Here is a 24,629-nt window from a genome sequence, read left to right as displayed (position 1 = left end):
CGTCAACAACGCGTTGACGTTTACGCATTTCCGAGCGGATATCGAACGTTTAATTTTTCGTTTGTTACAACGTTCGAAATCGCTGATTTGCGTTTATATGATGAACGTTTCAAAACGAAAAATATCTTGAGATACGAATTTACTACAATCGACGGCGGGCGGGTAACCGGGGGTGGCCAATAGTTCTACAATTTCATTCTACAACGGCGTATTTTCCCTGAAAAATCATCCCCGAACGTTAACACATTGTTGTGACGATCCTTGTCGGCAATCGAAATGGAAACGCGAACTTTCGTTCAGTAATTGCTCACCGTGAATCGTCATGCGGCCGAACCGTCGAGGCCAACGTGTTTTTTTTTCGGTACGGAAATACGCGTTCGACGATCTGGTACGGGCGGGAAACCGTCGGTCGTCCGTAGAGTTCTCGGCACTCCGTGAACGTAAGATGAACTAAGGAATTTTCGTGGTATAAGCGATTTCGTGAAATTATTTGATGAACGTACAATGTAATTCCCTATTAAAAGATTTACTTGAAAATTATATTGATCTACATAAACACAGTAATTCTAAGGATCAATATAATTGTCAAGTCCATCGTATAATAGGGGATTACATTATACGTTCAACAAGTAAAATCACGAAACTGCATATGCCACGAAAATACCTTAGTTCACCCTACAGCGTTACGCGTTTCGATCCGAACGGGACGCACGGAAACGACACCGGTAATGACTGTTGGCCGCGTTGGAAGTCGCCCACGTCCCCGGTACGATGTCAATTGTTCCGAGGGGAACGCGCGCAGCAATAAGCACAAACCTCCCCCGTGCTGACCGGAGACCAGAGACCCAGTGGTGTTCGCTTTTGTTTTCGACTAACGCGCACAGGGATGTATATCGCGCCGCATAGTTTCGACGGTGGGACGAAAATAATACACGAGCAAAACGTCCGTCTTTCGAGACCGTGTGCAGTTGCTACCGTTGAATCCGTTGGAACCTGCAATACGAACATGCGCACTTACGGGAGAAAGGGTGTGTATCATGTATGTACGTTCAGATACATTATCGTTGCGACGAGATGTAATCTAAGAGACCTATTATTATTATGTGGTGGCGTCTCATCTTACAGTCCCTGGGACTTAATACATCGTTTACCAGACCGATAAGAACACATTTTAACCGATCGACCGTTTCTGTCAATAAGACGTAACGATATTTTAAACGATAATTGTCATTATAATTCGTTTTCTATTTACGTTTCCGTGTTGCATGGGTTTCGATGTATATTGTTTACGTTTTGGAAACGAAAAAGGAATCTACGTAAAAAAATAAAAAAAAGTCCTTACAATCGCATGGATTATATGATGCGTATTCTTGTTCGGAAACGAATTGTAGTATTTTATTGTGCATTTAAATATATTGAAGTATGTATATATATTTGGGCTTTAGCTCTGAGAAGTTCTCTTAGTAACATGCATAATTTATAAGGTTAAACTACTACTGCGAACCTTTGCTTTCCTACAATGATTTTTTTATGTCATAGGATTATTTAATGTTGGTTTATTTTTCCGAAAACTGTTATTCTAGTTAATTTATTCTGATAAACAGTTTAAGAGTGGTTTTGTGTAAATTTCGATGTTGATTTTTTTTTTCGTTATTCTATGTATAATGTTGTCTCTCTATATACTGCACGAGTAATATTCAGGACTCGTCGTGCTCATCGTTTTCTGATAAAACAATATTATTATATTTCATTATAGGTAATTAAGTTTTGTGTTTAAAAATTTAAATTGATTTTCGATAAAAAATGAATTAATCATTTAGGTAAATATATAATATAATCGTATCATTATTCAATAGTTATAAATTAATAATATAATTTTACTCGTAAGTGTTGTATTTCACTATTATGTATATGCATTGTCCGTACTAACATAACTAACATTAATTATGTTTTTCTGTAAGTTTGATTTGGTATTTAAATTTTACAAAACTAAATAGTTTAATACCATAGAATTTATCGTTACATTTTAGACTACTGTTTTTTGTGACATTAAAAATAATTTTTTCATTGGTTTTCGTATACCCATTTTCGATACCCTTGATTTCCCAATGATGATTAAATACTTGCAATTTTTTATAAATTATAATATTAAAAATACAACACAATTATGAAATCAATTACTGCACGATAAAATTCAATTAACGTACAGTGACGGATGAAACGGCGATGTGTTCTATTGCCATACTACTCCTTCAAAATTTCACAAAATTCGAGGAATCCTTTACATTTTTATAAAAATATTTTAACATATACAATTCCGTTTGATATTGTATGCAATATGTTCTTACCATCTCTTAAACGCTTGTTAAAATATTATACAAACCTCAACATTTCATATGTCACATGGATTTGAATCATATACTCATTAACTCATATACCAAAATAACATGGAAATATTTTATTACGATTATAAATGTATATACTTATATTTTATTGAACAAATTTAATTATAATTACATTGGATATTTCTTCGAAAGTTTTTTTTTTAATTTATAGTTCTTTATAGATCAGGATAAATAAGTCCTATTGTCTTCTACGAGGACAATTATTAGTCCCAAGGAGCAGTTCCGGAAAATTAATTTGTTAATTTCTATGAAGATAAAATAATAAAATAAATTTTTTTTATAAATGCGTGAACAAGAGGAAAATTTGAAATAACTCGTAAAAAACAATATTCGAAATTTAAACATTACTCGAAAATATATACATATATATTTGTATGTAAACATTTAATATAGATGGATTAAATACTCACACTAAATATTACGAATCAATATTCATATCAAAACAAAACCGTATTACATAATAACGTCGTAGTAACGATTACGATGGGGTTTTCAAATTTTTATTATTCATCAGAGTAGAAATTCCTAATAAAATTTTTAAATCTGTGTTCGAATATTTATCTGTATTATCATAATACAGCAATTCGTTACCGTTATAAAGATAATTATATAATTAATATTCGAAAAACTGTAGTCGGTTTGGTCGATTAACGCAGAGTAAAATGTTCGCAATAGTCGTATTTCATGAATACCATGTACGGACTGATATTTCAAAATCGAGTAGATGATGGGTTAATATTAATTTTTTATTCTTGTGTATCCACTATAAGTAATCTGAATTATGAAAATGTATCATTGTTTTGAACATGGCTCATTAATATGTTCAGCTGCATATGATATTGAATACACCTATGTGCACACTTATATTGAATGTATGTAAACCATTGAAAAATAAACATTTTAATGTTACTTTCAAAGTGCATCTGAGCGAATTGAGTGTATGTTATAATACAAGTAGGACAATCGTAGATAGTTTTTCAAACTATCTATCGGTAAAATTTTTGTTGATTTTTCTTTTTTTTTTATTAACGTTTTAATTGAAATGAAAAAAAGTGAAAACATTTAAAAACTTTTATTCTTCGTCAATCATGAAAAAGTTAAAAACTCATTGTTGCAAACAAACTCTCAACATTTTAATTATACGAGAAAAGTTTTCTACTCATTTATTTTTTAATAAATTATATTCCGGTCGATAGAAGGGGAGTAAATCGGAATTATTTAAGTTTTGGGGTCAATCTCAAATTGCAAGCCAGCCTAATCTGCAGGTCATCAAATATGTGATAACGACACTTTTTTGACGTACTAAGTCATCAATAGTTAAATCACAGATCCTTAGATTTGTAAATTTAATTTTTTTTTGTTTTTAGATAGTTATAAACACGTGTCTCTTATTACACATTATAATTAGTGAAATCCAAAGCTTGCTGGAATTATGTGACTTAGAGTTCATCCAAACGACACTTCTCAGTTCAATTTCCGAGCACAAGTTTCCAATCACAGTAGATTTATCTGTTTTAATATGTATTACGAGTACTTTTGTTTATTTATTGCGATAACAGTTATTTGGTTTGTATTGAAATAATGAAGTTCGACGACGGTTTATTAGTCTCCATATTGTGCACTAGGGCAGCGGTTCCCATAAACATATTGTTTAATTTGTAATTGTATCATCTTTGGTAAACTAAATGCTTACTATCATGATAAAAAATACTAGGTAACAGTTACTATCAACATTTGTTTAATATAAAGTTTAAATATTTAGTATTATTGTTCTAATTATTTGAATTTCCTATTACTACCATACGATGGCAAATACAAATATGAATAAGAATACGATGAATGAGACTTTAGTTGAAGTTCTTAAAAGTTTAGTCAAAACAAACGCAACTGAAGACTCAGACGTTAATGAAAACATTTTTGAAGATAAAGGATTATCATCTGACAGCGAAGAAGATGATGACATTGTCGTAGTAAATGATAATTTTACTTTATCTTCAATGATGGAAGATTTGAATAGTATGGGCACTTTAAATGGTGTTCCTGTTCACGAGTGTTCAACTGAAGGAAAACCCTGGTTAAGACCGTATGCAGATAATACTGATTACTGTAGCTACGGGTTTAACGAATACGCATGGTTAGAATACTATGAACATCAAAGGGAAATGCGTTATAGAGAATCACCCAGTAGTAGTAGACACACAGAGAGTGATGTTGAAAGTCAAGGAACAAGCTATAATGAAGAAAGGGTATTTAAACACTTGTCTCATCGTCATCGTTCTAGAAGTCGTACACATGAAAAACTTTCTAGGAAACGACCATCGAATGAGGAGTGGGTACATTGTGGCCAAAATAAGAAAAAGAAGTCGGATTAGAACAAGGAATATAACAGTGAATAATTTATACATTTTATGATGTAAATTTATGAAATTAATTCTATATTCTATTATTATTATTTTGACATAATTTCCATAATTTGTTAATGGTAATTAAAGGTTTATTGCAACCGACATTGTGTTTAACTAGTGTTTGCTTAAAGTATATATTTCAATAAAATTAAACTTCGGAAATTAATGAATGTTGTCATTTAAAATGATAAATATAAAACCTTACAAAATAATACATGTATCAATATTTAGCACTATTAGTAAATATATAATTGTACTTATATAATTAAAGCACTGTTTACTTTTTTAACAGTTCTTTCGCTTTCTCTCGGTATGTATTTACATAAAATATAAGCCTGCGGAATTCGTTGCACCTATGCTCTAAAAATCAAATACACTTGTCCAATTTTTAATGATAAGTTATTAAAAAAAAAAACAACCTAAATTCACTATTTGTAGTACCTATAATATTTAGAATCATTGCTTTTTCTCGAAAGATAAGTAGTATAATAAAATGTTTTCAGCTTTTGTATTTTATATTTATAAAAATATTGATTGCATAGTTTTATATAGGGGAATCTTTATATGATTAGATCAGTTTGGGGTAAATCAACGGAATAACATCAGGTACACAGAATTGAAATTATGTTTATAGTCTACTCTGCAAAATAATGAATTCATTAAAACTGCTTGATGATCAAGTGGTCCCAGAGCCAATCTGTTATAGAAATTCTCATTTTCACTTTTATTTATAATATATATATATATATTAAAGGCCTGCACGGGCCGGACCTTTAATTATCATAAAGTTATGGGCCGGGGCAGACCGGGCCGGACAATATTTTGGACAAAAGTTACGGACCTGGCCGAGCCGGACTATTTTTACGACTAAAGTTACGGTTCGGGCCGGGCTAGGCCAGACTTATCTTAAATAAAATTAAAATTTACATTATGCGATATTTGTTGTTTAAATTTTTAATATTAATTCTATAAGATGTTTTTTTATTATTAAATATGTTGTTAAAGATAAACAACTTTTTTTAAAATTGTATTAAAAGTGATGTTTTAAATTAATAATATTTTAAAAGTTAGTTATAATATATTAGGTACTTAGTACTTACTACTTAATTTGTTATACAAAAGACTGAGTACTTTATCATTTCTTTTTCATTTCTAACCGAGCCGGGCTTTCTAAAAATGTTACCGGGCCGGATCGGGCCGGGTTTACTCACCTAAAACTATTTGCGGGCCGCGCCGGGTTTTTTAAAAATGTTACCGGCTCGACCGGGCTGTAAAGTATTGGCCCGACCTATAACCTTAGGTAAGGCCTAACTTGACCTTTAATATATATACATACGAGTACGAATATCTGTTTTATTCATTTATTTACACATTACTCATTTCATACGGAATGTAAAAGAAAAAAGACAATCGTGTGACATGAAACGATCGGAGTACGACGACGTATAATAATTCACTCTGTTGAAATCGATTACGATAAATAAATTCGGTGTACTTAATTTATATTCGATAAAAGATGTATTTTAAACATGTACGCGCGTGCTTTACTGCGTCGTGTTGTTCGTTCATTACATCGGTTCGACAGTGGTCAAGTGGTCACTATAGTTGTTACCAATAATCCAATTAATCACTGTTGATGATAGGTCCTGCAGCTACCCTTCGTGGTTTCCACTTGCTGTATACAATGTAACCTACACATGGTGCACGTATAAATTTGAAAAAAAAAACCCAAATATTTATTTGAATGGTAAATAATATTATTTTTTTCCGATTATCGATATCGTTATTTATCCTATGTATAATATACACATTTGTGTGCGCGTCTTATTATCACGGCTTAAATCATCGAACCTGAGTATACGTAATTAAATTCTATTGACTAAGTTACGATCATCTTGATTAAGCAACAATGGTATTATACAGAACAAGTAACTAATCAAGTTGATTCAATTACTAATAGGATAAAGTGACTCTGTTCAATTTAACAATTGAGAATGACTTTTTTTATATTCTTACATACAATTGTACAATATGTAACGGAAATTGTTATAAGTCGTAAAAAAATTACGGATACTTGTAAAACAAACGTCGCTTATAAATACTACTCCTTGAACGGCGCATGGTTTCGTTAAACAATTTTATACCTTAATAATAGATAAGAAGTTTTAAGAATTTACGATCGATTAAATCATAACTCGTTTAGTTAATGATCCTTTAAAGCAGTTCGAAAGCTTCAGAGTCACTTATTTTTTGTAACTAAATTGCCCAGAGTTATCATTATAATATGTATAATAAAGATCCCGCTTTGTGGATAACGATTATTACATTTTATGAGCATCCGAACAAATGGAACATATCTATAACTGCCATAAAATACGGACACTATATAATACACGTATCGAATAATCAAATTTAATGTAATTAAACGTATTATTATTATACAGCGAACCATATAGTGGCACGTATACTGTGCACATGTACCGCGGCAATGCACACGATAAAAAATTCTAATGCAACCGATTGATTTCCGTAATTTGAATAATTCAATGTGCGCTTTTGAATGAAACGATGGGGACGTGTAATAGTTTCGAAACGGTGGATCATACATATAGTGAACGGTGGTGGACACGGGAAGGATTAAAGGCAATTGTTATGTTTATCGGAGTGTTGAAATAATTACTTATACAATCGTATTGCAATTTGTCGAAATCAGTCTGAACGCAGTGTAGCGCACGTAGACCATTCGCTCGCGCTCCCTTGATAGTCTGATAATCGTTTCGACAAAGCTATACATTTTACGGTTAACAGAAATTAGCCTGCAGGATACGTTACGTATTATTATATCCTCAGTTGTACGTTTCAATTACACAGCTGCTGTAAATCCTGCGTGACCACTTCCCCGGAAGGTAATGCGACCAACCAAAATCCAATTACTGTTATCATTATTATTTTTAATTCGTCCGATTACGTACGCTTCTGGTGCACAACATGTGTTCGGCAAACACCGCACGCGTGTGTAATTAAAACGATAAGCGCAGAAATCGTTTTTCTATGAAATTAGAAACATAGTTTTAAACATCGTATGGCATAAGATACAACAATGTAAGTATACGTTTTATTATTATGAATATCATGTATAATATATCGAGTATATACCAATATAACTGGTGAATATAAGTGCCTGCATATACTTTTAACTATAATACACAAGTATATTTATATGTTGTACTTTTTAGTACAAGCTTTTGAAGTTTCTACGAAAACAATTCCCAAGCATTTTGAATACATGATTGGGTACTCGTCCATTTTACTCAAACGGTGAACATACGCACGTTTTTTGTATACCGTGATTTAATAAAAAAACAAATTATTATTTCGTAAACATTTCCGTCCAACAAATACATCGTAGAATACATATTAGATAGAGTTCAACAAGACATATTTTACAAAAACTGCTATTTATTTATTTTTCTTGCGGTTTATGGAGATGCTTGTGTTTTTAGATTATAACTTTTATTTAAAGTGTATTATATGTATGGTTACAAAACGCGTACAGTATATAGTTATCGTTTTGGTTACAGTTGTTTTTCTTATTGACATATTTTCACTTTGAAAATCAGATTTTAGAAAAGACATTTCTTTTGATCCCAATTATTAATCACTGTGAAATATTGAACTTCGCCAATTTTTTAATAATCATCTTAAACTATCATAGATTAATATTTATATAATGTTAATGTTATTTCCTGTATCACGTACCTGTTCAATATTATTTTCCCTCTGTTTAAGTCCAAAATACGATAAACCTAAGTGTCTTTAAATGAAAAATACCGAGTTTAATAATTCAGCAAATTCTAAAAAGAAATCTTATAAATGAGGATTGTCCAATAACGGATACACACGTATACGAATGATTATTGATGTCATACAAAATTTATTTTATAATTTTAGTGTTGTTATTAATCACATGGTTTAATTGATCGGTTAATTTTACTATCAATGTTGGAATAATGGTTTTAAAATGCGACTAACGATAAGGTTTAATTATATTTTAAACTGGAAATTATGTTTTCTCTGATAACGTTTAATTTATGTTGTTTATAAATATCCTAATAAAAAAAACAAAACGAATAATTCATTTTATTTCTGCCATAAAAATTAACTTTACGAACGTCATAAAAGAGGCATTAACATTTGTTGTTTATAGAGATTTGCCAATTTTGGACACAAGTTATGAGCAAAACTTAACAACAGAATATACTTTTCAATTTAAAAAGGCTTTTGTTAGCTTGCGTAATAAGGAGGTTTAATGTACTGCAACGAAAATCGTTCTATTCTCTTTTTCACCGATACGAACATGCGTGTGTGTGCGTGTGTCAGTTGATTTATACAGGGAATATATTATAAGTCTTGGGAATGTTTTCGTTAAATTTTTATTATTCTTTGTAATTGTGCTTAGCGAGAAAATAAAACATAATTTTTTCTGCTCAACTGAAGAAAAACTATAAAATATTTATTACAATATAGGTATAATCTGAAATTTCAGTAACATAACATAATCATTTTTTTTTAGCGATTTATTTATATCTCTACACGTATATCTTTAAGTTAAATTTTTTTTTTATGTCTTGTCCCTCTGTTTTAACACCGATTTTATTAACGAGTTGGAGAAAATTAGCTCTCGTTTATCCGTAGAAGTCATTAGTCCTTCCCAACAAATAAACTAGGACTAAGTGAGAAATCTCGTGTTTCAAAAAAAAAAAAAAAAAAAAAAATAAGTAAATAAAAAAATAAATATACATAAAAAAAGTGGTATAACCGAATTGTTTTTAAAATATTATTATTACTCTCTCTGGGGACCCGGGCGTTAATTAAGAGTTTTTTTTTTCTATTTATTTATTAAAAAAGAAAATACGGATAAAAAGGAAAACTATTGCTTTTTGTGTGTACGTAGTATGTGTAGAGTTATATGTTTTGCAGAGTTTAAAATCTCACTATACGTACAACTACTTATAGAGAGAAGTGTTAAAAGTTATTACTTACAAGTCTGGATAATTGCAATTTTATTATCATCTGTTTTTTTATCTCTCCCTCGCCTACTTTTTAATTCATTTACTTAAAAACAAACGCTATGAACTCAAAATTATTTATCAGACAATAGACGTCTCGATTAACACGTTTTTTTTTAATTTGGCTTCGGCCATCGTAATTTATCAACACGGTTGCATTTATTATTTCGGATAGCATATTTTTACTTTTATTTTCCTTCGAACTAGTCAAAATTCAATTGATTAATATACGTAAAACAATTGATAATATATTAGTATTAACAATCAGTGGCAAAACGTATACATGACTGTGAATACTCATATAGTACTATGCCAACCGGTGGCTAACCTGCAGTGATCCATTGAAAAGGTTCAGTATATTTTCGTTGTAATAATATTATTTTATGTATTAACTTATGATTTTATTTTAAACAGCTAAACATCTAAAATCAAAGAAAAAACTAAACTATACATAATATACATTTTGCCAGTGATAAAAATGTTATAATGTATGAGATTACCTGATACAGGAAAGTATATCAACATTTAATAATATATAAAAAAAATCCGGTAATTTAATACAATTTTAAATTAAACATTTTCACAATAATATTGTAACTTAAATAAATATTCATACATAACAATTCATATTGTAACCACCATAGAGCATAACATTTAATCTAAATCATTTAGAGTTAGGGTTAGGTTATTAACCTAACCCTAACCCTATATATATATATTACTGCTCCATAGGATAATAGCTGATAGCTAATTAACATTATTGTTTTGAATTTCTTTTTTCCGTCCTTGATTTAATTATTGTTTGTCCCATCTCGTCAACAAATTAATAAAAAAAACAAATTTGTCTTTATGCTAACCTTTATGTTCTTTGGGATAAGTACACGAGTGTAGAAGAATAAAACATTGCACAAATCGTTAATGAAAATAGTTGGCAAAAAATGATTTTTTTGAATTTCAAAAAATTAAAATTTTTCTTTTGTATATATTTTCTACAGAACTTAAGGTATACAACTGTATAACAACAATAGCATAATGTAATTATATTCATAGAAAAATAAAACATTTAAGTATATAAAATGTATTATTTTAATAAATACTGCGGTTTTTGGCTCGTAATAATTTTTTAACTAAATTGTCCCCACCAAATAAAATAAAATTCAACCAAAATGTTTTCGTTTGATATATATAATATATAAATTACTGATATTGTTTAATGACCCAATTATTATATAACGATTATAATGGACCCGTAATAGTAGTGGAAATGTATGTGTTTTTAAATATTACAAAGATAAACTCATACGTTTTTAAAGTCTATAATATTAATAATGTTTTTCACCGAGCGTCACAGATATATAAGTATCATCTAATTAATCATTATCTATTAAAAAAAAATGTATAATATTTAGCTGCGAATTCTCGCGCAACTCGTTGTAGTAAGCCGTTGAATTTTGGTAAGTCAATAATATTATCGTAAACGAATTTTATTTATAAAGTAAAAAAATTTAAAAATTTGGCTTTAATTCCTAAAATTACACGAATGATAGCAGCAATGAATATTCAGAATAATATAAATTTACATAAATTAACTATTTTAATATATTTTAATAACAAATATTTAAAATGTATTAATATTATATTATTTTATGATTATCATTGAAAATATTTTACTCCCCATATAACATAATTATATTGTATACTTTTTTATCGCTTAATAATTAAAAAAAAATCAAATAAGAATGAAAATATAATTTAATTAATTTATAACATACTATTTTTAACTAGTTTTGAAAAAATTAGATTTTTGGCCAACTATTTTTATTTTTGGACCACTGTGCGCCGTCTCGAACTTTCTGGCTGCCGTGTCGTATCCCGGAATCGGTTCCTGCCTCTTTCTAGAAACTTCTCGGCGCCGGGTTAGCGTGCTTTCCCTTTTACCCCTTTCGTCAGCCTACCCAGTTTACTCATTGCACAGCCGTGAAGGTACGTACCGGGAGTGGCCAAATTATGACTTATCATTGTCATATACGGCTTGAGTTTTATTTATAAAATTAAAATTGACTTATCATATTATTATTGTTTTGAATTTCAATTTTTTTGGTCTAAATTTATTTTAAATTATCAAATCAATTCAATTTATTAAATTATCAAATTATTTTAAATTGATCTATAAACATTTTAGCTCTTGGAATTATTATGTACTTATCCGCGTGGCCCGTGAACCTGAATAAATTGAATACGTTGGTCACCTCTGGTACATACACACCACCGTGACTGGCCATCGTCAAATTAGAATGTGTATGCGGTGCATTCCCGTGTATGTATCGTTTTTCGTCTTGATTATTATGATACATCCGGAGCCTTGATTATCACTCCGAGTCGAATCAAATTATTACCGTTTTCAATCCGGCGGTCATGCGATAATCGATAATATTTGTCAATAATGTCAACTTGTATCATTATACTTATTTTGTTAATATTATTTTCTTATTGCCAGTACGAAATATTATTTATTATTATATTTTATTTTGAATGCGTTATAGTAGCGCCCGCAATTATTACATTATTTTATAAGCGTTGTTATTGATTTCTTGTATACGTATATTCTTTGAAGTATAATAAAGTTCATTTATTATTAATTGTTACATGTATATTGTTATTTTGAATTTATGTCTATAACATAGTGACACAGCGCACAATAAAATGAATCGCCCCATGTATGTAAGAGAATAACTTGTATTCATAGCTGTCTGCACAAGGTTTGTACGAGAGAATATGTCGAGAAAGTCTATCGAATAGGTAGAACATTTGTTACTATAATATATGACCTGTTCGATGGACTTCGAAACTACATAACCGATGTTGATGAAATTTGGTACAGAGATAGATTAAACCTCGGAGAAGAACATAGGCTACTTATTGTCACAAGAAAAGGAACGAGAGACATCAGTACATCACCTGACAAAACTTGAACGAACAGTTGTTATTTTGTTGTTGCTATAACAACCGAATAAATGAAAAGGAACCCCATCACACACTACAGTGTTCACCTAGAAAATGGCGAACGTGTTTATTTTACTGAAAATAATTTCCAAGAGCTACTATCTTCTCTTCAATAAACGGAACTCATCGCCCTTTTTGATCTCTGTACAAGAGATTAATTTGCAAAACATGTTCTGTAAATTGAGGTACCGATGTACTACGCATGTAACACAATAGAAAGATAATGGAAACGACGAATTCAAGAAAACAGATGGCAGTGGAATTAGTTTATTGGCACTTTTATTATTATGATATATATATATATATATACATTTGTAAACACTACAGTTACTATTTTTCGATTCGATGCGTTAATGTATCACAATTTGTATAATTAATACACATACTTAATGATATTATTTAATACACCACTCGTCGTAATAACCCAACAATCATAAACTACACATAATTATACATATATGAGTGTAACTTTATGAATCATTATACAACGATGTTTTTATTTAAATTTTTTTATTAAAATTGTATTTTATTTTTCATCGTGTAAACAGTTATACGCTGTTAGAATGAATTACTACGAGTATAGTTGGTTTTTATTTCTGTTTTCCTTTTTCATTTAAAAAATTAACTTTTTTCAATTTTTAGGGGAACACCTATGACTTTGGCAAATGTACCGTACATATTTTTGAACATGCGGGAAACAATTCGTATGCAATATTTTTACATTTATTTTAATTAATCATCTCTAAAGAAATGTTGATCGTAATAACTTTCTATGTGTAAATAAATTGTGGTCTATTCTTTCAGAGAAAAGTGAATAAATCACAATAACATAAAACACTAGACGCGATTCTGCAGCTGATGTTTAGTGACTATATACCTAGGTACTTGAGAGAATTATGACACTTTTCACTTTGTAAAATATTATGATTTTATTAAATTATTCTAATGCTTAAATTCAGTGAACAACCATCATCACTGTACGACATTTTTACGGTATCAACATGTTCATATCATAACTTGATCACACATGTTTGGTTAAAGTATATTACTAAAAAAAAATTTATTTTATTTATTCAAGTTAAGAAATATTTGTGATTTATTTAAATTAAAAATAGGTAACAACTACTTCCAAACATAATACATTAATCTTATTCAGTTCAAAAACTTATGTAATTTTTTCTTTTATATTTATAAAACGATTAATATTCTCTATTTATTTTAATAAATGTACTTTAAAAATAAACTAGCTTTCTTCTAAAATCCATAAAAATAATATTTTTTCTAGATGTATATTTTTTAAAGTAAGTGGTTAGTTATGAAATCGTATTAAGATATGAAAAACATCTTATACCTGTGGAAAATACAATTTTTATTTTAAAAAAATACTAGAAAAGTTGCACGATTATAATTTTTCTATTTATATCGAATAAACCAAAATTATGAGTATAAGCGATTATAGTTAATTTTATCATAAAATTCGAATGTTTATGGAACAAATTTTTTTTCGAGTTTTACCAACGCGCGTTATGTCGATAATATTCAAAACACGTAGTAAAACAAAAATGTATTATAAATGAAATTGTAAGAAATATCAACAAAGTATACTGTATTTATAATGAATTGGTAATACAATTTTACAATAATTTTAATAAATACATATTTTAATTTTTTATCATATTACAATACTTTATAAACACAAAAATTGTTTTATTTTTTATTTTTATTTCCTTATCGAATTGAAACTGTTTTATCATTTCCATATTATGTTTAAAAGTAAACACAATAAATTTAGGATCCATCAAAGCAATGACTGGTATTTAACAATGTTCATTTTATCTATTATATAGTCTATAAAAGGTGTCCCTTCCCCTTAGTTGATCACGGATAATTAAACAAAGCAAATCAAGATCCCGATAACTGAATAAGTTTAAAAAAATATTTTAGATTAATAAATTCAAATCAGATGTGTTCCCATCATGGTGAGCTAAAGCTTGTAATTTTTTATTGGGTTTTTTTTTTACAGATATGTATATTTATATGTCTATAATAGTTGTTAATAGTTAAAAATAGTTGTTGATCCATTTTTAATGTTGGAACTAATTTATGTATTACACATTATATTTAAATTTTAAAGCTATAACAAAAAAAGAAAATATTAACCCATATAATCATTTTTTCATACTTTCCATATATAATTTGAAAAATTAAATGTTTTTAAAATATCTGTTAGAAATTTTGACTTTATTATATTGCAAAAGTTCCAGAAAAGTTATCCAAAAAAGTATTTGCTAAAAATTCGTTGTTCCCGTTTAAAATACAAAAGTTGATATTGCCATAGTGTACTCATAAAGAGGTATGTATAATCTATTTAGGTATTGAAAAATGTAGTCTTTTTGATGCTTGAATACATTGTTCGAAAACCAGAATTTAAAAAAACTACCTGAATGCATTTTTTCAATTGGACATAAAAAAGTGATAAACAAAACTAATAACCACCATGTATAATAGTATTTCATGTTTAACCATATACGAGTATTATAGTGAATAATTGTATTTGCAAACCGGCCAACGTGTGTAAAGATGATGCAATTAGTGTCTTTTGATCTTTGTAAAGATGTCCACTGAACGAGAAAACACATCCGGCCAACATTAAGCACAAGCTGATGCTGACCAACGGTGTGCACCATCTGAAAAACCAATTAGAAAATAAGTAATTTAAAAATTAAATTTGTACAACTATCAGACTACAATCTATAATTATCATTGTGAACCAGCGAAAATGTATGAAAATTAATAGTTTTTTGCAATCCGATAAATATTGGTTACACTGGTATTTATAATGACCGATTGTTAAGATCTTCATAAAGTTTTACATAAATGTACCGGTATTGTTCATAAAAATAAACATGTTGTAAAAAGAAAATGTATTTTATCCTAAGATTAACAAAAACCAACGTTAACAATTTCTGTATTGCACTTATAGATAATCCCAACTATACGAAAAACGAACGATGGACTACTTCTGAGAAACTAAGAAAATATATTACCTTGGGCGAGTTCACTAGTTAAAGGAATAAAATTCGATATTAAATCATTGTGTTCGATGGTTTAACAACAAACTATTTAATACTGAAAATATTAATAATTCCTATTGAGGTATATTTGAATTAAATTCGATTGTATACGTGATAAAGAGTAAAATATGTCTTAGAGGTATTATGTCCTTTTTCTAATTTAACCGATCGTTTTTCCGCCTACGTTTAATCTCGTTAACTTTTTCTGGTAACCGAAGTAATTACATAATTTCTGTACATATACACCATGAAACGATAAGTTGATTAAATAATCAGGTCTAAGTCTAAAGGATACTCTGTAATTTTGAAGGAAATTTATTATTAGTATCCAGTGAGAAATAAAGAAATTCTAATAATAATACCACGATAGATTTGTAGCACAAATATTGTAGAGTTGAAAATACAAGTGAATATCAAATAGTTATTATTCAAACTTTACTTAAACAAAGTTTGAATATACCAAGGAGGGTATTATTAATTTAAGCATTTATCTACTACCTATGTTGCTAAAAAAATTGCTTTAATACTACGAAACAATGTACTATCCAAATAATAACAATCCTCTTATAATCGGCTTAGTGCACAACAATAGAACCACACATGAAGCTGATCCTTCATGGTCTTACGTGGATAAGATAACCGTGGGACGGCGTTCGATCGTTTCAATTATATTATCATACAGTTTGATGTCGAATTATGTCGATACCATGAAGAATACAAACCAAAATTATTTGTACAATTTTAGTCTTGTTCTCTGGAAGTGAAATAAAATGTTTCTATCTGCTTCCCAATCATTTTTATCTATTTTTATCTACACCATAACCGTGGTCAACGTTTGCATTGATTTTGTTTTTTCTCGGTGGGTACATAAAAAAATGCCGAAATGTATAAACTGCACGCTATCACCATCAAGCGCTGTTCGACGTACCTGCTCCGTTTGTATTGCAAACACTCAGGGTTGTGACTAAGACTTCTTTTCGGTACGACATCTAATTTCTGAGTTCAAGTGCACAATCTTGATAAATTATTTTATTTTATTTTTTCGGTTCATAGTAATTCTCGGTAAAATAACAAAACACACGTATATCGATTCACACTGGACAGGATCGCTCAACAGCAACACTTCTAAACACAGTCTTCTGGTTAAAAATTGTTTCGTATTCCAACAGCTATAATCGATTTTATTCTCGAACGGCGGATTGTTGGGAGGCAGGACGAAGCTGGCATGATCTCCCGTACGGTTCATCCGTGGACCGGACACATGTTGCGCGCTGATATGGATTGGATTACTATTGAGTCAGGATGGACGACCGAATCTGCGCGCATATAGATCCTGTCGATAAACAGTGACCTAATTATCCGTTCAAAACGTGCCGGCCTCGCGGTAAATAATCCGTAACACGCGTGTGCAAGTGAAATGGGATGGAAAAATGTACGTTCACGCGTCGATTGAAAACTGATATTGGGCGACCGGGGCCTTTTAACAGCGATAATACTATTGGACCTTCGGAACTAAGGAAAACAATCGCCGAAACAGTTTTATATATATATATATATATATGTGTGTTTGTGTATGCGTACATGTGAGTGTGCGTGTAAAGTGTGTATACCAGGAAAAGGAGAGTAGCACGGAGACGACATTCGAAGCAATTATTATTACGCGACAACAGTTTTTCGGAAATTGAATTCCGCCCTCTGTTGCGTATTCGGTGCCAAACACGAACGCTACTTTTGTAAATGATTTTTTGTACATATACACACTGAAATACATTGAGTATACTGCGCTGTAGTGACTTTTCTCTAGTCCGTTTCTCGTTATATATGATACGAAACGTCGTGAATGATGCTTGTTTATATAGCTGCACGATGCTCTTCTTTAGTGTACATCGCAACAGCAGGTCGGGCAACAATTTTTTTTAGAAATTAAGAATGATCATACCACATAGTTTTCTGAACGTAGTTTCGAACTATCGACCAATAACAGATCAATGCACCCCTAATAACTGACGTAGGTAAAAATAATAATAATAATAAAAAAAAACGTGTAAAGAAAAATATATTGGCGTAATCAGTGATCGTTTGAGCAGACATAATATGTATACACTATAAGATACTGTCACGGCCGAACACTGTCGATTAGCGATTTAATTTAGTAAGTAAACAGCCACTACTTTCTAATAATACTTACGTGGCCAACAATGATGCAGGATAATGATTTGCTGTATGTTTGAATAACGCATTTCACATCAAACTGGTACGTTATTCGCACATTAAAATATATTTTTTGTGCACACACCTTATTACATATTAAAATGTAATTAAATAAAAATTCTATATCATTTTATCCTGTTGGTGTTTTCATAGTTCATATCGCGTACAATATAATAAATATATACATCGTAAGTATCTGATTTTTTGATGATACAATGAAGAATATTGAAAAAAAAAAAGTGATTATTTGTGGTATTGGGGCGATGAAATTTGTACTTGGGAAATAATGTACATGGTTTGTTGCGGTACAAAATATAATATACGATACAAATGGATAAAAATATATATAATCTGTAGAGTTCGATAAATATCTGTTACGAGTATAATTAATGTATTCTATGTGTATATCTACATATAAATACCTTAACCCGAGTACTGTACCCGTTTACGCTAAAAAAATTCCGAAGTGTATTGTAATTCGGTTTGGAATTTCGCTCCCGATAAACTGTCTCGTAAGAGAGTCTTATAAATTTAAAACTAATTTGAACACGATAAATTACATTTTTCTGAAATTTATGGTCGCGCGTTAAGAACGATTACCAAATATACATATATATATATATATATATATATATATATATAATGTGAATCGCACATAGTCCACGGTTTTAATAATTTGTAATCATTTTTTATAAACTTTGAATGAAATTATTTCACTCGTCATGAGCATAAAAACTCTTCACGAGACCCATTATAAAGAACCATCGATCGGCTGTAAACGTATTTCTTCTAAATGTATCATGCGAATTATACAGTTAATCTCTGCTTCGGACTTTAGAACAGGTTCATAAATCCGTTGAAATGCACATTTTATAAAGTACACCTTACACTACGTTTCGTCCGGTTGCAACGATTTAAATCTCAGGTGTCATATTTCTTGACTGGAGTCTCGCGTCGGAAGTGGTTCGACACGCATGCACTTTTCCCGAATCTCTACAATAGAAAGACAATGTAGTTTTTTTTTTTTTTTTTTCGTGATGTGATTGTGTATTTTTCCTACGTTCATAAGCGTACATTTTAACTGTTCATGTTAAATTATAATTTTACTCGTAAATTAAATACTGCTATACGTCAATTATAATATGAGCCATTATTGGCGAATCAATAAATACCAGTGGGAAGATCATATTATAATATGATAATATTATAATATGATCTTGCCATAAGAAAATTTGATGTACGCCACTGGTATTTATTGATTCGCCAATAATGGCTGTATAATGTATGTATACATACATATTTTTTATGTTAATATTAAATGTCTAGTTTTACGCCTCCTCGGACGAAAAATTAGTGTTTCTGTGATTCCATCATAATTGATATATATTACATTTTATATATTTTCCATCCTAACCATTTCTAAACTGAAGCTTTTTTTTTTAGACCTCAGGAGGATATATCCCAGATCCCCTTTGCATTTTTACGCCACTGGTAAATACTCATGTCGTGCTTACGTGTCGTATTTTCTTGAGTCTAAAGCATATTGTGGCTACCAACTTCGTTGCGTTCGCTGCGGTGTGGATCATCAGTTACATAATTGCTCTAACTCACGGGATATTCTTCCAATATTTATACTTTGTTCTGGTAATCACTTAACCAATTGCAATAACTGTTCAATCTGTTAAGACCTCTAATTTCGAAAAAGACTCACCGCAACAGGTAATTTTGTGTATAACACTAAATCTACTTGTAAAATTGTAAATTTACAAGGAGCTATTTATCTAATTATCTAATCACAATATCTCTATTCAACCTCCGTCACAGACGTAATATCTACGTCCAACACGACCATTTATAATACTATACATCCAGCCTCAGAAGCTGAAATCCCTGAATTTAACAAATTACTGACATATTTTCTAGATTAATATAAATATATAAGTAAATTGACAGCGCTTCTGATCAAAGTTCTCTCTAGTTTACTAAATAAACAAAACATCTCATAACAATAAAAATAATTACCCCACCACAGAAAAATCTTAATTTATTTTTCAACTAAATGTTAATGGACTCAAAAACCACGCTCATAAATTAGTAACAGTTCTAAACAACAAGCATGTAGGTATTGCCATCATGGTTGAAACGTATTTCACAAAATATTCTTACTCATATATCCATATCCCAGTCTATGTTTTAATTAAAACCAATTATCTAGATAACATTGTGCACGGTGGTTTGCTATTTTTATAAAATTCACTATTGTACTTCATCCTTTATCTAATATGTATCAAGATTTTCTTCAATACTGTGTAATTGAAACTAAACAATACAACAATTACTACTGCTTCGGTATACTCTCGTCCTAAACATAATATCATCGAAATTCAATTCACGGAGCCCGATTGAGAACAACTGTATTAAAGATTTAAAGGCGATTTCAAGGCTAAACATCAGTCATGGGGATGTTCACATTCTATCGAGTTCGGTGAACTCATTAATTTAGGTTTATTTTTTGTTAAGACTTATCCGTACGATATCTGTCAGCTGTGTAACTTCATCTTTTTGAGCTTTTACGGTCCTTGAAGGACTTTTGCTGCCTCTACTACATTTCTTCATAAAGGCAGCATAGAGGCAGAACTGTATAGTTGTTAAGTGTATTTTTTTTTCCATAAAAAGTCTACAAGAACTACATACAGCGTAAGTGATTAAAAATATTATTATATTTCTAAATCAAAATTGTAATAATTTAATTAATTTTTAACTTATTGTCATACCTATATATCGTCACTTCAGTTCAAGACTGCAATAACTCAAAAAAACTATTATTAAAATATTGACGCCTCAGTTCAAGACAGTAATAACTCAAAAATTATCAGAATTGAATTATCTACGTGATATTATTTGCAAAATTACTACGATTTCGATTCTATAACTCAATAACTTTTAGTTGCATTATTCACCTCTAGAGGTCGTTTATTTCATTCTAGAACCAGTAGTTTCATAATTTGAGTTATTGCAGTCTTTACTGAAGCGTCGATAAATATATATATATATATATGCATTTTATAACGACTATGCCAAATCACGTTAATGTTTCAGGTGAAACTTATTTTTGTTTTCACAATGTAAATAAATGTTTAATTTTGACCACCCTATGATAAACACCTGCATGACTGAGTTGCTAAAATATATGAAACACGAGAACTCGTAATTTAACAAGTTTCTAACTATAATTTTTGCTGTAAAAAACGTTTATTAATAATGTGGCTACTATACATCAATACGTATTTATATATATATATATATACTTTATTATTAATTAGTTAAATATAAAATTATAGTATACGAAATAATCATTATGATTGTACGTATACAACACGAGCATAAAATCAGAAGTTTCTTTTTACGCTGACAACAGTATTGTATATTCAAGCTCTATTGACGCTCAAATTGTCACTGAAAATATACAGAGTCACTTAAGCAAAATAAAGTGCTGAGAGAAAAAATGGAAAATTATCTTAAACTCCTCAAAAAGTACTGCAGTATTATTCATTCTTCGTCGTCCCAAAACCTCACCCACTTTAGTACTTAATAGTGATAACATATCCTGGTCTCCGACAGTAAAATGTTTAGGCGTTATCTTAGATAAAAAATTAACTTGGAACCCGCAGATTTCTTCAAAATTTCAACAAGGTTACTAACGACTGAAAATTCTTTACCCCTTAATCAACCATCAAACCGCCTTAAGTTGGAATGGTTCCCTATTTTTTTACAAGCAAATTCTACGACCAGTAGTTCTTTATGCTGCCCCTATCTGGGGGATCTGTGCCAAAATCAGCATAAATAAGATCCAAGTCTTTCAATCTAAGATTTTATGCACAATATTGGTTCATTTGAAATGAAGTACTTCACACCGACTTCAAACTCTCAACAATAAAAAGCCTACAAACAAAATCTCGCAATCAATTTTTTTGGCCAACTAAATAATGCAAAATGTGTGAAATACTTAAAACGCAGCAATAAGCCTACGGCATCTCAAGTGTGAACGTCCTCACGATGCCCTATCACAACACCATTAATACAAAATAATAAAAATTATTTATGCAATATCTATTGTAAAAATGTTAAAAATTGTTATTATGTTATCAATAATTCTGATGACTATACACATCGGGAACACTTTAAATTAATAAAAAGAAAAAAATCTCCTTGTAGTATAATTGAAAAAATCATATATATTATATTATATTATTAAAAATATCAGTGGCTTAATTCTACATTGTTTTTTCTCTTCGTGTAAAATTAACATATATAACATGAGGTACGAACTACAAATATACAATTTCAATTGATACATGACAGAATGTAAATTCACATGAGTATTAAAAAAAAAAACTGATATATAGTGCACTTCCTCGCACATCATAAAATACGTGACTGGAACAGGTGTTTTTTAATTATTTTTTTATTTTATCTCGATTTTTAAATAGTTCGTTTTATTTATTATTAATATTTTTTGTTACAATGAATTCAGGACTTATACCTTAATCTATAAGTACATCTTATTTCCCAGGATATTTGAAAATAAATCACACGTTTATTTACCGTTAATCTATAGTTTTAAAAACATTTTTTAGTCCTATTCATAGCAAACTCGTATAATTTAATTGAGATTCTAAACACAATATTTATTTCTATATATATTTCTGTTATATACATATATTTACTGCAGTTTGTCAGTAAATAGTTTTAAAACAAAAACAATTATAAAAATCAAACTTTTTCAAACATTTGTTTTATGGAAAGTTAATACTGATTAAAGAATCTGCAAAGCGATCGTTTTTCATAATTGTACGATTACATTGTATTTTTATAATTACGATGGTTATTTGTGATTTATAAGACTTAATAAAAACAATGATTTATGAGAAAACCGAATTATCATGAATACCGAATATAGGTAAGTGAAAGTGCCATACATTAGAGATAGGAAATGTAATTTTTTTTTTTAAATAACTTCAATTTTTTATCACAGTGATCCGGAAAATGTATTTGTTTAAAAAAAAAATGTTGTTTTAAATTAAAACTAATTCAATTAGTAAGGATATTATTTTATTTTTATGTATGTTGTTCATTATTTTTAAATAATCTATTTACGATATATAGAACTTAAAATAAGGATTAAAATCAAAGCTTATAAATTCATTAAACACACTTTTATGATGAAAACTTAATTTTTACCCACAATATTAGGAATATTAGGATAAATGATACAGATCAAATGAAATATGTTATTGAAATATTTTAACCATTCCAAAAAATTTATCGTGATTTTGCGTCCATCGAAATTTTTATTACGTTTACAACAGAACACTTTTAATTTTTTTTTTTTTTTTAAGATTAAGATAACTTTGATTCCCTATCTCTCTGGAATAACATCTGAGATTAATTGAATGAATTTGGTAGGAATAATTTGAATTGTTTTCTTCATATTTCTATAGAAATAATAGTGAAATTCACAAAATGCAATTAGCAAAACTATTTTATAGTTCTTAATTATATATTAATTTTGATATACTTACGTTTCATTGATGTTTTATATATTGTTTATGAGTAATAAAAATTAAATAACTTTGTATTTTATTATTTTAAATCATTATGTAAAGTACTCCAGTCTTTAATCAGTACCCTCCCACCATATCTAATTTTTTGAAAAATCCAACCTAAAAGTTAGTTAGTGTAATATAATAACATAAAGGTAATACACGATTATATTGTAGAAGCGAAGAGGGATATTTTTATCAGATGAAGAAGTTCGGCGGCCCATCACGCACGCATGTACGATAAGATTTAACCGCATTTTAGCAACTTTCAAAACCACATCGTTGCTGCTGAAGAATTTTAAAGTGAACGAAACTAAGTTTTCGACGATTTTGGAGTTATTATATTATCGGTTTGACTCGTTAATCAAATAACACATGTATGAACGTTAAATATGTATATATATATATATATATACATATATACAATTATACAAATCGAGTGTTCTCAATACTATATAAATGTACATATAACAATAACCACGGTGAAATACTTTGGTTACATGCTGCGTGGTAACCGATACCGACCGAGAAAATTCCATTCCAGATCATAGTATTGTATAAAGCATAATTTACAATCCATAATTTATCATAAACCTTCCGGAAAGTTTAATATTAAAATTTGTTTGCAATACATAATTTCAAACTTGCGGGCTATTGTTGTAGTGGCTCAACGACGACCCAAATTAATATTTTTGTGTCAATTATTACGTACTCCTATATGCGATATAAATAAAAGTATATTACATTCAATCTTCAATAAAATGGTATATGTTGCTAAACACTTGTGATGCGAATCTACTAACTGAGAGTTAAATCGCAGAAAAACATCAATGTTTTAATTTTTTGATACATCGAGAAA

The 24,629-nt window shown here is 29.5% G+C and overlaps 1 protein-coding gene and 1 long non-coding RNA gene across 3 annotated transcripts in view; one reads left to right on the top strand and one right to left on the bottom strand.

The window, feature by feature from the left end:
• Positions 1-24,629, bottom strand: part of LOC112689090 — a 203,430-nt gene that overhangs the window by 15,891 nt on the left and 162,910 nt on the right. For both annotated transcript variants that reach the window (XM_025562605.1, XM_025562606.1), the window contains exon 4: positions 15,445-15,569. In XM_025562605.1, coding sequence (XP_025418390.1) covers positions 15,445-15,569 — 125 coding nt within the window. The remainder of the gene's footprint in view (positions 1-15,444; positions 15,570-24,629) is intronic.
• On the top strand, positions 7,586-12,407 carry LOC112689091. The gene is made up of 3 exons (XR_003149099.1): positions 7,586-7,912; positions 11,680-11,862; positions 12,062-12,407. It is a non-coding gene; the product is annotated as an uncharacterized LOC112689091 (long non-coding RNA).

Source organism: Sipha flava, unplaced genomic scaffold, assembly GCF_003268045.1.
Source record: "Sipha flava isolate LNK unplaced genomic scaffold, YSA_version1 42_pilon_pilon, whole genome shotgun sequence".
NCBI lineage: Eukaryota > Metazoa > Arthropoda > Insecta > Hemiptera > Aphididae > Sipha > Sipha flava.
This window is presented reverse-complemented; position numbering and strand designations above follow the sequence as displayed.